Genomic DNA, 15,513 nt, shown 5'->3' on the forward strand with positions numbered 1-15,513 from the left:
GGGGAAGAGTGGGTGGGGACCAAACTTGATGAATGTGTCATTCTGGCATTAAGACAGTGGGTGGTTCCTGAATTGGTTTTACAAGTGGAAAATGTTTAGCTCTGTAAGAAAATAAGATTTCTATTTATCACGTGTGAGTTTTCAAAAGCTGTCAGATATAAAGTATTTTCTAGTGTTTTAATGCAAAGAAATTGAATACAGGGTATAGATAATAGAATAAACATTTATGTTATTAACTGTTTAAACTTTAAATCTTGCCTATTCTTTTGAATATATATTTGATTGTCAGTGTATTTTCATTAGTCACTCCTCTTCAAGTGGTTTCTTCAGAAAAACAAGGGATTTTAAAGTTTTTTGAGACTATGGTCATTATGAATTTCAAAATCAAAGAAACTGTGATGTTTATAAGTTTGGAAAACATATATTCAGATTTTTCATTTGAGATATTCAGGGTTCATTCTTTTGAATTTTTTTGTGCTACCAAATAAAGGATGCCTAAGGCAAACTAATGACATTTTTTTGTCTTATGGGAGCATGCCTGTCAATTCTGCCATGCTAAAAATGCCATTTAAAATATCTAAGCAGATTGCAGTGTAGTTTTTCTGAGGATAAGGAGACAATTCTGCATTTCCAACTGATGTAATGCGGCAATTTCTGTTAAGAGATATTTACCCAAATGGTATTTATATCAGAATATTTAAAATAAGATCAAATTCAACTTTAGGATATTAACAGTTAGACCAGCCAAATATATGGAAATTGACTTTTGTTGAAAAACCAGAATGATGAATTGCATTTTCTTGTATGTATGTTTGGCTCTGATGATGTTAAATGTCTTTATTTGCATCCCCAGGTACTTTCCCAGTTGTATTTCAACACTTTCATAAAATATAATATGGAAACATAATGCATGTCATTATTTTCGCAACAAGAGGTTGAACAAATGTATTTTTTGTCTTATATTTCTAATAAAAAGTAATTTTGATTTAAATTAGCACTATCTTTTTTTTTAGGCCTCCATTCCTTTGAAGGAATTGGAGCAGTTTAACTCAGACATACAAAAATTGCTTGAACCACTGGAGGCTGAAATTCAGCAGGGGGTGAATCTGAAAGAGGAAGACTTCAATAAAGATATGGTAAATTGGTTGTGATAAAATTGTGAATGAACTAGGAATGAAAATGAATAAATATTTGGAAAGAAATTAGATAACGCAAGTCTCCAACTAAATGCTCAGAGCGTACCTTGCACATTTTGTGATTCTAATGATTTATTACAAGAGCAAAGTATTCTTGTTGAACTGTCATTATGAATGCCAAATTACTATGGTATGGACATACAGGAGCACTTACAGATTCTAATAAATAGCCCAGCAATTTTGCTTTGACGTGTGCTCAAAGGACAAAATGTAATGGATGAAAAGAGTCAAATCCAAAAATAAACTAGAAACTTAATAAAAAACACAGCCATCGTAGATGACTGATATTTTGTGTCAATCCCATTTTTGGTAGTATAACATTTATTTTGGAGAAGGGGCAATTACACATGATATAAACATTGTTTATTAAAGCTTACCACAAGGTGGTTTTATAAAAAAGTTGAACAAGTAGTGTAGTGTATATCTAAAATATGTATAAATTCATGCTGCTTATTTCATGGGAATAAAAAATATATAACCATGTGGGCTATTCCCAGACTCATAACTTTCTCCTTAAACCCTGATTAATTTCAACATGTCTTTTACGTTTCTCTCTAGCTTGAATATTTCTGCATCACATCCCTTTTCACTGACTTTTTTTTCTCCCTCCACCCCATTCTCACAGTTTCCTTTCCCCTCTCACAGCCATCACCTATATGGCATTCTTAACCTTTGCGTATATCATGCTAGAGATTTCTCAGACATGTATCAATGCTAGCGACTTCTCAGACAGTGCTTGAAAATGATATCAAAAGGCAAATTATAAATTGTAAATAATAGGCATGTGAAGCAGTAGGAGAACCAATCTTAGTTCTCATTGGTATCAATTCTGACTTCCTGGAGCTGCCTAAATCAGTACTCCCCGTGTATGGGGTTTGGTGGCCTTGCCAACTCAGCTCCTGGAAAGAAAGACAAGAAGAGCCTTTCCAAGATGCTGAGTTACTGCTACCTCTCCTTCATGTCAAAGAAGAAACCAGAGGGCACCGAGGTGGAAAAGAGTGCTACTTACCTCTTGGGCTGTTCACCAACTCTGCCCTCTAGCTCTCCGCTGGTGTGGGGAAAGAAATGAAGTGGGAGCTTTTGTTTGTTTATTACTTTTGTCCTCAGCCCCAGGAAATGTTGCAGACTTTTTAAAGACATATTTTAAAAAGTAAGGTCTTTCACAGACTATAAACATAAATGTCTATGTTATATTATTTCATTAGACTAGTTAACTGGCAAATCTCAGGTGAAAATCCCATTTCCTCTAAAAAATGAATAGTTCCTCAGTTGTGTGTAGAAGTTTACGTATGCATTACAGAATTAAATATGTAACATTGAATACCATGGATGATTATTCACACACATACATGTGAATTTTTTAAAAATTGTCTAATATTTGTTCTTCGTTCATCAGAGTACCTTGGGTACCATAGCAACGTGAACCTCCTTGATAGAAAGTTTTCATATATTGAATTGAAAGAAAGATAGGAAAATAGAGGTGAAAAATCACATGGTCACATATGCTACTCTATTAAACTAGCACTTATTCAAATAATTTTATTTCAAAGTAAATAAAAATAATATTCTTGGAGTCTAAAAACCAAAATGCATATTGAAAATGCTTAAAGTCATTTTTCTAATCCATATTTTAATACTTAATTGTATTTATTTAAAAATAACATGCATATATGACATATGTTTTAGAAATTAATTAACTGCAGTATTTGGCAACAATTGAGCACATCATTTTTTACTAATGCCCTAATATTTGTTCTAAATTTGGGCATTTAGGTTATTTAAAGCAGAGGGCATTAGATAGAAATCAGTGTCCATTTAAAATAACGTATTTTCACTTAGGAGTGTGTGTTAAAATGTTAAGCTTTGTTGTCATCTCACACACGGCAACATCTGTATTCCTCTGTGAATTAGCATTGTAAATGGCAAGTTTAGTTTGCTTCTCTCAACTTTTTTAATTTCTAGAAATGCACTAAAAATCAAAGCCAAAAGAATGCTTTCATAGCAGTTCACTTGTCTGAAATGTTAAAGTACCTTATTCCCCCATCTTCCTACATATGACTAATCACATGTGTCCTTTTGAACTAGGCAGGAGGAAACTTACTTCTTTTAAAAGTTAAAGTACAACATATAAAAGAAAAACTATGAGTGCAGTATCTTAGGATACTGAAAGTTTTAAATTGGATTTTTTTGTGTTTAAATAACATGTTTTATTATCTCTGTTAACGATGTACAGCTTTCTTAAAACCAAAATGAAGACTGTACTTGTTGTTTTTAATCAGAGTGAAGACAATGAGGGTACTGTAAAAGAATTGTTGCAAAGAGGAGACAACTTACAACAAAGAATCACAGATGAGAGAAAGCGAGAGGAAATAAAGATAAAACAGCAGCTGTTACAGACAAAGCATAATGCTCTCAAGGTATTAGAGCTAAAATTATAATATACCTTGCCTGTGTTTTTATTTTTTCATGTGAAGGGTAAAACTCTTGTGCATAAATAAAATCTTCTTAAGACTCTTAGTCACCAGAAATACATTTTTTTTCTGTTCAATGTCTGTGTTTTATTTAACATTTTTGAGTGCTGTCTTTGATTTTGAAAGATGTGTTGCTTAGAAGTTGGGTTTTTTTTTTACTTAGACAAATTTTTCTGAGTAGTAATAGAAAGATATTAACATGCATCATTCATAGTGTTCATATATTTAATTTTGTAGTATAATTTATTTTTGTAAGTTATGTTTACATTTGTCTTGAAAAACCTACTTAACTGCCAGAATAAACAACCTGTATATTTTTTAGGCTTTCTGCTTGCGATATTTTATTGATTTGATTTAGAGTAGGTCCACTTTTTTGGTAACCTAGTATTTGTTTAATACTTAATTTTTTCAGTTAACTTCATGTTGCCTTTAAGAGAGTCACTCTTTGCAACTAACTAAGCATTTATAAGTCTAATTTCATTTATATAGGAGTCCTCTAAAATAATCTTAATGTCCTTGAAGAAGAGCTGGTCCTCTCATGTTAGCCAGTGATAGCGTATAGCTTCAAGTACCCGTGTGACTCATCTGGATTTGTGCAGGAAGGACAAAATAGAATATTATCTAGTATCTAGAAATAGTATCTAGAAAGTTCTTGAGAAGAGACTGGACATGTGAAGAATTTTGTGAAATAACCTTTTATTTTTTTAATGTACTTTTCAATATTCACTATTTGCATGCATGGCTGATTTTTCTAATACTGTTAATTGCTGAGCTTTTCATTGTAAATCACTCTTTTAGAGCTATGTAGCCATGTAGGTGGATCCACCTTGTAGGTGGATAGAGTCTGCTTTCTATATGCAAATAAGAGTGTAAAACCTTTTCCCATATAGTCAGACAAGCAAATAAACACTGCTGAGAATGTAATTACACAATATTGTGCCTGCAGGGAATCCACAAGGAAAGTCTAATTGGCCAGCAGATTTTCTGAAGGTAACTGCTGATAAATATAGTAACTAGAAAAGGCCTCTTCCCCGAGGGAGTGCAAGAGCAAGCCATAATGTGCTCAGAAAATCAGAAAGCTGTGTAATTCACACGCTTCCAACTGTGACCAAGCTTTTAGAAGCATCTACACTGGTCATATGATATGTGTCCTACTGAACAGCAGTGTTTAATGGTTATCTGGCATACCTGTAAAGAAATCTCTATAATGTCTCTTAATACCTTTACACATTACACATCACCTTGTGCTTAGGAAATAAAAAGAGTTTCAGATTTTATGACCACAAGGCCTTTCTCTTGGCAAAGATGTGAGTTGTGTCACCAGTAAGGCATGGCTCAACTCTCATTCACGTGGCTGTATCTTGGTACCTTTGAAAAAAGCAGCATTCCATCTGGCTCATCCTAGGCATTTAATACCTCCACAGGAGCTTTAGAAATTCAACTAAAAATGTAAACTGTAGTAAATTTTACATCCTCAATTTTAAACAAAATGCAGAATGAAATCGAGATCATTTTTGCAAATATATGTTAAACGTGATTAATAAAAATCTACTCCACTTGCCAAACCAATCTACCAAATTCAGTTGTTAATCTGCCAAGTAGCTTCAATTCTAGTCCTTATGAAATATTTACAAGAAGGTAAAAACTTTCCAATGCAATGAATATTTCAGCAGTCCTTTGATATTCATTATTTTCTTTGGCTCCAGCTATATCTGTACATGAAACCCTAATTGCTACTGCTCTGAAGAAATGAAAGCTGTATCCTGAGCTCTTATGTTCCCTTGTGTTATCGTAAAATAGCATTACAACAAATTCTATTAATCATGGAAGACATTGGGTGGTCTTGTAAGGAGTGAGATGATAAACTTCCCCCCCTTTGTTGATTTAGTAAGCAGTCACCCTTATTTATCTCATCAGGTTGATTGGAAACCATGCACTTTCCCTTTTCTTTTCTAAATATTTTTTATCATTTTGCATTTGGATTTGATATGATGAGAAAAAGTTTGCCATAACATTTAAATTGTAATTTTCATGTACACTCACAGGTATACATTTTTCACACTTGAATATATATAGCCTGAAGCAATTTATATGCTAACTAAGAACACTTTATATTTCTAATCACAAAATATTAATGCCCTATGAAACTATTTTATAGAGAGTTTTAAGATCATGAATGTAAGTTGCTTGGCTATATAAATATAAAATTTTTAACCTAGGGCTGAAGATATCAATTTTGGAATTTTTACCTATTTTAAAATTCAAATACAAACTCAATAAGTTTGTACAAGTATGTTGTTAACTCAGTTGAATTCACATATTAAATTATTTCACATAACACAATAATTTAGTTGACTCATTAAGAGTTAATTAAATGTGAAAAAATTTCTAAACAAGTTTGAACATGCTAAGAGAAAATACTTGAAGTGGGTTGTTCAGGTTTCTTAGCTTCATGTACATGGGTCCTGTCACATGAATACATAATTTAATCATCTATTTGTATGTTTAGCATTTAAATGTGAATTTAACTGAAACTGAACAAGAAGATGAGGGACCCTAATTATTTTTAAATGACTACGGCCAGAAGTGTAATATACTTGTATATTGATATTTTAATAATGTCTGCACCATGAACAGGATTTGAGGTCTCAAAGAAGAAAAAAGGCTCTAGAAATTTCTCACCAGTGGTATCAGTACAAGAGGCAGGCTGATGATCTCCTGAAATGCTTGGATGACCTTGAAAAAAAATTAGCCAGCCTACCTGAACCCAGAGATGAAAGGAAAATAAAGGTAATGTTGTTTTAGAATGTCAATCCCAGATTTTGTTGCTACAGTTTAATTTATTTAACTTAACCTGTATGGATCATTTTTGAAGTGTTGATGTTGTTTCCACTATTAGTGTTCTCCCCGATTTGATGTATTTCTTTGTATTTTTTTGTTTGTTTTAGTAAATGTATTGTATAAGTGTTTTTCAATTGACATAATGTTGAACGAATAAAATGTTTTATTCTTAGACAATGTAAAATGAATTAAGAAATGTCATATGTTTTCTGGTAAAATTGTAATTGACTCTGTGTATCTTTGTTCCAGATGAACAAATGACTTATCGGTATATGGACGACTTCTATCTCATGTTAGCACATTCATTTCATCAGAGCATCTTCACACATCAGTGTCAAATCTTTATAGATTTATTTGTTGCATATTGTCTGAAGATGTTTTTTCTGTTATTATTTTACACTCTTTATTTTGCTTCATTCTCTGTTGAGTTCCTCAAAACTCTAAAAAGGAAATAAATTACTTATTCACTTACCCTCTAAATTATATTCTATATGGATGGTCCCTAAGAAATGATGAATAATCACTGCAATTTGGGTCAGCCCCAAAACACTAGAGGAATTGAGAAGAAAGAAAACTGTTAGATCAATTTCAGTATTTTCTCAATTAGAATATCTAAAACTAAGCATTCAAAAGATAACTGAAATAATATTTGGATTCTTGGGTGAAGATGACAGTGATGGCTTCCATACTTATAAATTATGAAAAGTGACAATAAAATGACAACAGCCTATGAAATTTCTGGGACAGGTATGTGCTGCTTATAGGTTGGTTAATGTGGTTAGCTAACTGCCCTGGGCCCTGTATTGGTTTTGCTCAATAGGAAATTGATCGTGAGTTGCAGAAGAAGAAAGAGGAGCTGAATGCAGTGCGTAGGCAAGCTGAGGGCTTGTCTGAGGATGGGGCAGCAATGGCAGTGGAGCCAACTCAGATCCAGCTCAGCAAGCGCTGGCGGGAAATTGAGAGCAAATTTGCTCAGTTTCGAAGACTCAACTTTGCACAAATTGTGAGTTGTTACTGGCAAACCTACATATGTGTTTGCAACTACTACTCTAATAACAGAGGCCTACTAACCAATAGAAAAAAATCTGGGTGCAATTTCAAAGTGCTAATATGCAATCTGAAAGTGAGTAGTTCCCCCTCACTTTGGGCTTCTGTAACACTAGTGGTTAATTTTTCAGGTTAAAAACATAATCCCTTAACATATCATAGGAAACAGCCCCCTTATCAAAAATGAAAAATACATCTTAATTTCTTTTGCCACATCATTTTTTCATAACACTGGAAATGTGAATTTGTCAATTTATCATACATTTACTTTATTTCAGCGTCTAATCCAAAAATATGTATTGCTTTCCTGAGACCATCCCATGCTAATTTTACTTTCTTAATGTATACATGGTAAATAATAAATCTTTTGTGAAACAACTTCTTATACCAGCTTGCACAAGGCCTTCTTATCTCATTGACTTATAGAATAATAGCTTAGTCCTCATACCTCGCTTAGCTACTCAATGGGTTAAAAGGCTTGTATAAGGATTGTATGCCTAGTAAGATTGTTAATAATTGATAGCAGGTTGAAAAATATCAAATATTGTTACTACTGAACTATTATAAGCCAAAAGGAAAAGAAACAACTGCTCTTCTTTCTTCCAAACAACTGGATGGAAATTTTGTGATTCTCTCTTTAAAAACACAATCCATAATCGTAAGCTTGGTCTTTTTAGCTCTTCATCTGTAGTAGGGAATAAACCATAGGGATTTTCTAACAGGTACATTTTTGTTCCTATTCTGAGATATTGTAAAGTGAAGCAGAATGGTCACCACTCTGTCATTATGCAAAGACAGTGCTCCTCACAAAACCAGGGTCTGAAAGTCTGGAAAATGAGGCTTTGTAATTATGTTAGGTCGACTTACATGAAACCAACAGATATTCAACCCTTTTTGACCTATGTTAATGACAATTGCATTTGTTTCAACCCATAGGTGAGAGTTTCTTGGGAATTTCTTCTGTGATGTTGTTGATTCCATTTAATACGGGGTAAATGTTTGAATATGTCTTAAACAATTAATATAACTTTATTTTATAAGCATATAATTTTGTTAATGATGCTTATTAACCAAGGGAAAAAAATACTGCATATTGTTACTTCTTTTAACGTGTTAGAAAAATCCATGAATACACTGTTTTCTAAGGAATCCAGTACCTTAAGATTTAATAGTAGCTGAATATTCTGAGAAATTGGAAGTAGTAACGTAAGGTATGTTGAAACTATATTACATTTAAAGTCCAATTCTAACTCATTGCACGTTTCAGCCTATTATCCTTCATAGTAGATATTATGAGCATAATATGTCATAAATCACTCAAGCTTACAATAACAGAAAGCCTGTGTCTGTGGATGCAAAATGAATTGAAAGATTAAGGCAACGATAAAGAAAATTTAAGTAAAATATTTTTGCCTCGATTTAATACATCATTTAAGTCCTCCACTTTGAATTATCTTACTACTCACTATTTTCTCCATTCCAATTTCCCCCATATCTTGACACACCCAGGATTAATTTTTCTTTTACAACTTAGTCAAGGTAAGTTATTAACACTTTATAGTTAAATAGACACAGGATCAAAAATCTCCATAAACAACTCACTTAAAATGCCATTGTGTCCTTGCACATAATAGGCTCTAACAAATATTTGTAAAACGTAATAATGGTTGGTGAAATAAAGTAAGGATAAGTGAACCAGTATGGAATTTTTAAAATAAATTATAGTAAGATACTATAATATATTTTCTTCATAAAACATTTCTTCTTGATTTTATATCTGAAGGATCCAAAATTCATAAGGTGCCTTGCTTGGGGAAAATATTTTTATGTTAACTTTTAATTTTCCATGATAATAGAAGGAATAACAATATGCATGAAGAATAATCCATTTACTATTATAATTATATTTAGCTTTGGATTTTTATTAGACCTGAAAGATGATACAGATGGATAGACAGACAGATGGATAGACAGATAAATCCAAGATGTATCTTTATATTCCACTGATTACTAATACATATTAAAAAACTGATTTCACATGTCCACTGGTTAGAGTCACCTTTCCCAGTTAATCTAAGGTGAGGATATTTGAGATAGCCACAAGCAAACGGCTTAACTAAAAGTTATGTTTGGGGTAATCCTACAATGGCTCTGATGTAGCACAGGTAGTCATAGCTTCACAATTCCTTTCCTTCTCTTCCATTGCCCTTCTCTATTTCTTTCATCTTTCTTCTTCTCAAATGTCCCTTTTTCTTCTCTCTGTATATAAACTCTAGACTTTCTTTGGACTCAGGGATTTTTCAGTTGATCTTTCATATCTTAGCAGTAGTAATTCAAGATGGTAGAAAGTACTATGAAGTGCTTAACATTTGAGAACTGAGTTTAAAATGAGAACTCAATTGTCTTTACTTTAGAGATAAAGACTCAGAAATGGACTAAGCAGTGTAAAATTAGTGTACTTCAGGGACTATGTCCAGGTCAGAGTTATATATGGCAATAGTAAAGCTCAGAAGAGCCATAGAACTTTGTCTCAGGGAGCCATGAAGCAGCCCCAGGCCAGGTAGGAGTGCAGACCAAACCAGAGAAGAGAATATCTGCAAATCATTGTCCTCAGGACAATCCTGGAGACCAGAAAGAAGGGAAAACAGACTGGGCGAAAGCAGGTAAGATTTTCTCCAGGTATTGAGCATGTTGAAGCCCCCACCCTAGTTAGGAATACAAGACATTTCTAATGTAGTTCCTTTTGGCTTAGAGACCTGGCTGTTCAGTGAAGACCAAACAACGACTGTAAACTGAACATAAGGAATGTTTTCTGTAGGATGTTTTACAACAGCAGTGTGGTCTAGTAAAATAGACGACTCCCTGGGATGAACAGCCCTGATTGTGAATCCCATTGATTCCATCTGCTGGTTGTGTGATCACCAGTCTCTCCCAGCCTGGTTTCCTCCATCTCTACCATGGGGATGAGGATGTTTGTGTTAATGAAATATGTGTAAAATACCCGCTACATTATAGAGGTTAAGTGAATCAATTGTTTTCTTCCTCTTCCTATATATAAGTTAACATTGGAAAGGAGACACATTATTTTAAAAATTTATAATATCTTTGTAGGTCATTAAGAGAATTAGACTCAGTGGGTACCACAGATTTAAAATGTTATTGGGGCTTCCCTGGTGGCGCAGTGGTTGAGAATCCACCTGCCAATGCAGGGGACACAGGTTAGAGCCCTGGTCCAGGAGGATCCCACATGCCGCGGAGCAACTAAGCCCGTGCGCCACAACTACTGAGCCTGCGCTCTAGAGTCCGTGAGCCACAACTGCTGAAGCCCATGCGCCTGGAGCCCGTGCTCCGCAACAGGAGAAGCCACAGCAATAAGCCCCGTGCACCGTAATGAAGAGTAGCCCCTGCTCACCGCAACTAGAGAAAGCCCCCTCGCAGCAACGAAGACCCAACGCACCCAAAAATAAATTAATTAATTAAATAAATTTATAAAAAAATAAAATGTTATTAACAACAGATAGATCTATTTTGTTCAATGTAAATTGCAAATTAGGCTCCGTAATCTTTGGCCAGGTAGTTTTGCTTAGAGTCACAAAATATTTGCAGGAAATTTCATACAAAGCTGGTGATTCTACCAATGAAGGCATAATTCTCCATAAACTTGACAATAGAGCATTATCTAAATTATTTTCTATAGCAAGGTAAAGAAAAAGAGGAAAAAACATAAAGGCTTTGAAAATTCCTTAATAGAAAACTGTGCATAATTTTATTAAGCTTAATGTTAGCATTAGACAGTTAACCTCAGAAATCCCAAGAAAATACAACCACAAAATTGCACAGTGAGGATATATAACAATCTGGAGCTTATGTGAAACTCCTGAGCAAAATAAGCTCACAGACTAAAATTACAATGGGTATAAAAAGATTCCTTTTGTGAGTGATGTTAACACACCAAAAAATAAAAGGAGTATGCACACCTGAGGAAATTAGAGATAAGAAGATAGTCAATAAAGGACATGAAATTGTGTTTTTTAATGTTCAAAAAGATTTAGAAAATAAGGATGGAATGGAATTCTTACAATAGGAACAGGCCATTTTGAAGAGTGAATAGGAAACTTTGATAAAATAGAGTCTAGAAATTAACATAATTATTGAAATAATAAATCAAACAACTTTTTAATGGTGGATTCATTATAGAATAAAAAAGAATATATTACTTGAAAGATGAGGAAAATTTTGCTTTGCTGAAAATACTGAAAGATGGAGAGGATAGAATAAAAAGCTCAGACATATGCCTAAAAAGAGTGGAGAGCCTGAGGAAGAGACATTATTTTATATAAATGACTGACATTTAACAAAATCGAATAAATCTCAATTTACATGAGTCCTCAAATTTAATAAAGCTCAATTTACATGAGTCCTCAAACTGAATAAGGCTCAACCAGTGTGTAATAAATAAAAACAAGTTCACACCTAGCAAGGTCTGCATGAAACCCAGAACATCAACGATCAGGAAGATCATCATAAAAGCTACCAAGGACTAAAGGCAGAAACTGCTGCAGGCTGGCTGACTTTTCCTCAACAATAGATGTTAGAAGAAAATGAAATAATATCTTCCATAATATCTAATGTGCAAGGCGAATGTTCAAAAGAATTCTGTCAACTGTGATTCAAGAATGAAGACAAGATATTTTCAGATATACAAATATTTTCAGATAAAGGAACACTAAGAATACATTATCTAAGATTCTTTCAGAAAGAAGTACTAAACGATGTGCTAGTGTAAGAAGGAAAATGGAGCTGGAGAGAAGGAGCAAGCTACATAAACGTATATAAAATGATTTTCTATATATAAAAAAAGGGAAAAATTATCTTGTAATTAGTTACTAAAATTGTGGCAATTTCTGCAAAGGAAAACATTGAGTGCTATGAGAATATAAAAGTGATTTGATCTTACAGCAAGAATACAATAAATAAAAGGCTTGTTCTAGAAGGTAGCAGCAAATATAAGGCTTGTGCCTAATGTGTTCAGTGTGAATTATTGCCAACTATCATGTTTCTAAGAGGCAAAAAAAATGTAGTAAACCTTTGGAATAGGCATACATGCATGACCTGTCCCAGGAAGGGAAGCAAAAAAAAATATATATATATATACACATATATATATATATATATATATATATATATATATATATACACAAAATACAAAAATACATCTTAGTGGAAGAAGGAAAAGCAATGTCCCTTTTCTAAATACGACAACTGCATTTACCCTGGATATCCCATGGCTTCAAATACCAAGTAAATAATACTGATATTCAACATTTTACATCCAACAACTTCTTATTCAACTTCTTATTTTAGATGCCTAACAGGTATCTCACACATAAGGTAGCCAAGTCGAGAATAATTAATTTTCTCTCCTACATAAATTGGCTGCTACCAAGCTCTCCAGGTGTTAGTAAATTGCCCTTTCACCTAGGTCCAAAGCCTAGGCATCATCCATGATTCCTCTTTGCTCTTACATCATGCATGGAATTCACTTCAAATTCTGTTGGCTGTACCTGCAAAATACATCTTTAATTGGACCACTGCTCAGTACCCTTATTGGAGAAACCTTAGCGTATTATCTTTCATCTTGATTACTTCAGCAGCATCTAATCCTTCCTTCCCATATTTTCCCACCTACACTATAGTCTCCTTAGTGAAGCCAGAGAATTCCTAAAGCTTATGTGAGATTCTCTCAAGCCCCTGCTGCTCACTACCCTTTTAATGAAATTTTACGAGCTTCTACGTAGTTTGGTTCCTGCCTCTCATTCCTATATTACTCCAACTTTATCTCCCTTTTTGCCATTCTCCTGTCATAGAAGCATAAAAGTTTCTCCTCTATACTTAAACACACAGCATCATTTCCACCTCAGGGCCTTTGTACATATTGTTTCTTCATGGAATATTTTCCACGTAGACTTTTACATGGGTACTATAACTTAGCCGTCTTTTCATTTAGAAACAATGAACGTTTAGTGGAACTTTGATGTAGAATCTAGACAGGTAATACTTAATAGGTATTTTTTTCTATTTTAAAAATATTTTATACTCCTTATAATTATACATGCCAACTGGGAGTTTAAGACACCTCTTCAGAACGGCAGATTTTAGTACAGTTACTTCTGGAAGTGTGTATACTGAGAAAAGACAAAGTTCTTGAAACTTAACACTGAGGTAGTAAAGAGGGAATATGAGGATGATTATAACAACGTATTGCAAAGGATAGCTTTTACTACATCAGAGTAAATTGTAGTAAGGTATTTTAACATTAAAAGTACACATTGCCAAAATATAGAACTTCTTGAAAAGTTAATAGAAAATTGTTAGATTTATTTAAATGCCACAAGAAATGCATTATACAAGTTAGTCCTTAAGTGAATAATTTGTAAAATGAAAACACTTATAGTGTACACATTCCTCTACTAACTTTTAAAAATTGTTTGAATTTGAATAGAACTTTACATTTACAAAATGTTTTCATATGTATCTAGTTTGTTCCCACCAGTAACCCTCTCAAGTAAGTATTATTTTCATTGTCATTTTCCAGAAAGGAAAATTAATCTAAATAAAGTTAAGGAGATTGTCCAAGGGTACATGTAAGAAATGGAAGACACCTAACTTGAACTTAGTGCTTCCCAAGATACAGTGAGAGCTATTCAAAAGAAAGAAAAGATATCTAGCATCCAAGTAAGTTTGAGAAACACTGGATTAAGCAAAGTTTCCTTAGTCTAGAATTTTACAGGGCTTTTGATATGCAAATGTGATTATGAATTTCTATGAGGGGAATAGATTCTGCAGACTTTCACATCTGGATAGTCGCAGTACAAAGGAAGAAATTTCATTTCAGTTTTATGATAGTATTCCTGTTTGAGTGATTGTGAAGAACTAATGTTCTTCAGAAAAAAAAAAAATTGGGAAAAACATCACTTTATCATTATGCTTTTGTTATTTTGGATTTTCTTAAAATGAAGCAGAGATGTAAAAAAAGTAATCACAAAGCTGCTTGCCATCACCTTATGTAAAATAATGTCTGAACCTAGATTTGATTCTGCACTACTCATTTTTTGTACATTTGCTTCTATCACATAATGATAACCATTTAATGTTGAGACCAAAATAAAGGGGAAACTTACTTTTTGAATAATTGCTACATGGAATTTTTCTTTGCCTTGAAGTAACAACAAAGACCATCAGAGCTGCCAATGCAAGATCCTTAGAGAATATGGTAACATAAATAAATTTCTTATTTAGAGACAGAGTGCTCTTTAGTAAACAGAGTTGTGAATATAAAAGACTAATGATGGTTGCTAGGGAAATGGACCAGGAGGTAGCTGCTTATAAAATTTTCCTCCTCTGAGCTTCAATTTTGTAATTAACATATCACAAGAGTTAAGAAAAAATAGATAAATCAAGACTCTATGTTTCTCTAGACTGTTGTGACCATAATAGTTACTGCCATTTCTCTAGTAATTTTTTTTTCTGGTTTCTAGTTTATGTAAGAGAATCAGTTTAATGGTTGTTTAGTAAATAGAGTATGTTAAGCTAGAATCAACTTCCAGGAAGATAACCATCTGATTGATTTCCTCACCTCTCATTTCAAATGTATGGAAATTCTGGATAAAATATAATTTTAAAACAGTTTAGTTGAGCTCAAAATATGTGATGGAGCCTCCCTTCTTCCTAGTTGCCATAAATGAGCACATCATCTCATGTGATACTAAGCCTGGATTGAGGGCCTCATGGTTAGGAGAAAGGTTTAAAGGCTTTTAGTAGAAAATATGTAGCGTTATACAACATCTGCTAGAGATGTAAATGGAAACCCTGTCTAAATGTTGAATTTTCAAGGGCTTCCCTTGACAGGTAGAGGGGGAATAGATAAATCCAGCTCCCAAGGCCAATTCATCTGGCAA

At 33.4% G+C, this 15,513-nt stretch overlaps 1 protein-coding gene across 1 annotated transcript in view; it reads left to right on the forward strand.

Annotated features, from left to right (window-relative positions):
• Positions 1-8,256, forward strand: part of LOC141277574 (dystrophin-like) — a 119,465-nt gene extending 111,209 nt beyond the window's left edge. Inside the window, exons 15-19 of the mRNA XM_073798898.1 lie at positions 1,014-1,136; positions 3,476-3,613; positions 6,305-6,457; positions 7,329-7,631; positions 8,233-8,256. Coding sequence (XP_073654999.1) covers positions 1,014-1,136; positions 3,476-3,613; positions 6,305-6,457; positions 7,329-7,631; positions 8,233-8,256 — 741 coding nt within the window. The remainder of the gene's footprint in view (positions 1-1,013; positions 1,137-3,475; positions 3,614-6,304; positions 6,458-7,328; positions 7,632-8,232) is intronic.
• The last annotated feature ends 7,257 nt before the right edge of the window (positions 8,257-15,513 follow it).

This window comes from Tursiops truncatus, chromosome X (genome assembly GCF_011762595.2).
Source record: "Tursiops truncatus isolate mTurTru1 chromosome X, mTurTru1.mat.Y, whole genome shotgun sequence".
Taxonomy (NCBI): domain Eukaryota; kingdom Metazoa; phylum Chordata; class Mammalia; order Artiodactyla; family Delphinidae; genus Tursiops; species Tursiops truncatus.